We start from the raw sequence: 1027 nt of genomic DNA on the forward strand, positions 1-1027 counted from the left end.
CGGGCTCGGAGGCTCTGCCGGGACTGGCTTTTTCCTTCCCTGAAACGAGGGCAGCACTGCTACGCGCCTGGGAGGCTGGCCGGCTCTGGGGAGGCGCCCGGACCCGCATAGCAGTTCCGCGAACCCGAGGCGCCGGGACCAGGAGAGAGCCCTGGTCCCCAGGTGTGTGTGACGCCCGCGCAGCAACACGACAGGGAACGCGGCTCTGGACTGCCCTCGAGAACCTCGGGGACTGTGGTCCGCATCCCGTGGAGCAGCGACAGGAGACCCGTCAATAGCCCAGACACCGGTGGGCCCGGCCCCCTCACCTGTGTACATGCAGGTGAGCATCAGGCCCAGGGCGGCCATGGCCCGATGCGGGCTGTGCACGTTCACCCTGTCCACGCTGAGCTTGACCAGGGACTCGGCATCCAGCCGGGACAGCTGCTCGGACAGCAGGAGGCGCTCCAGGCCCCGCAGGACGCAGTGGTAGACGGTGGACGGCGTGGCCTCCTCGCTTCCCGACAGCATCACCCCACACATCTGAGCGAGAGGAGGCGTCCGGGTCAGGGCCCTGCCTCGGGCTCCTGTCGCTCCCAGCGGTGCCACCCCACGGGGCGGTGCCAGGCCACCTGTATGATGGACGCGGAGAAGTCCGGCCCCACGTCCAGAGGGTAGTTCTCCATCAGGTAGAAGGCGGTGGCACACATCACCAGCACGTGCTGCTGGCTGTGCAGGTTCACGCAGCTGCAACCAGGGGCAGCCGCTCAGTCACGCAGGCGCCACAGCCCAGGAGAGGGGCCCCGGGTGCCCGAGCTCTGCTGTGACAGGCTGAGGCCTGACAGGCCCATCCCCAGCCGGCCCTCCAGCCCCACTCACTGGGCGCTGCTGCGGAGGTTGGAGAGGAGGTAGTCGCTGAGGACGGGGATGAGCTGCTTCGCCGTGTCGTCCAGCAGGTCGCACTCCAGCACGTAGAGGGCGCCGTGCAGGGCCCCGATCCTGCTGGGCAGGTGGCTGCTCCTGAGCGTGCTCTCCAACAGCCGGCCGA

General features: G+C 69.0%; 1 protein-coding gene across 1 annotated transcript in view; it reads right to left on the reverse strand.

Annotated features, from left to right (window-relative positions):
• Positions 1 to 1027, reverse strand: part of HTT (huntingtin) — a 100908-nt gene that overhangs the window by 3566 nt on the left and 96315 nt on the right. Inside the window, exons 61-64 of the mRNA XM_014533453.1 lie at positions 859 to 1024; positions 612 to 726; positions 309 to 522; positions 6 to 39 (exon numbers count right to left, since the gene is read on the reverse strand). Coding sequence (XP_014388939.1) covers positions 6 to 39; positions 309 to 522; positions 612 to 726; positions 859 to 1024 — 529 coding nt within the window. The remainder of the gene's footprint in view (positions 1 to 5; positions 40 to 308; positions 523 to 611; positions 727 to 858; positions 1025 to 1027) is intronic.

Source organism: Myotis brandtii, unplaced genomic scaffold, assembly GCF_000412655.1.
Source record: "Myotis brandtii unplaced genomic scaffold, ASM41265v1 scaffold986, whole genome shotgun sequence".
Lineage (NCBI taxonomy): Eukaryota > Metazoa > Chordata > Mammalia > Chiroptera > Vespertilionidae > Myotis > Myotis brandtii.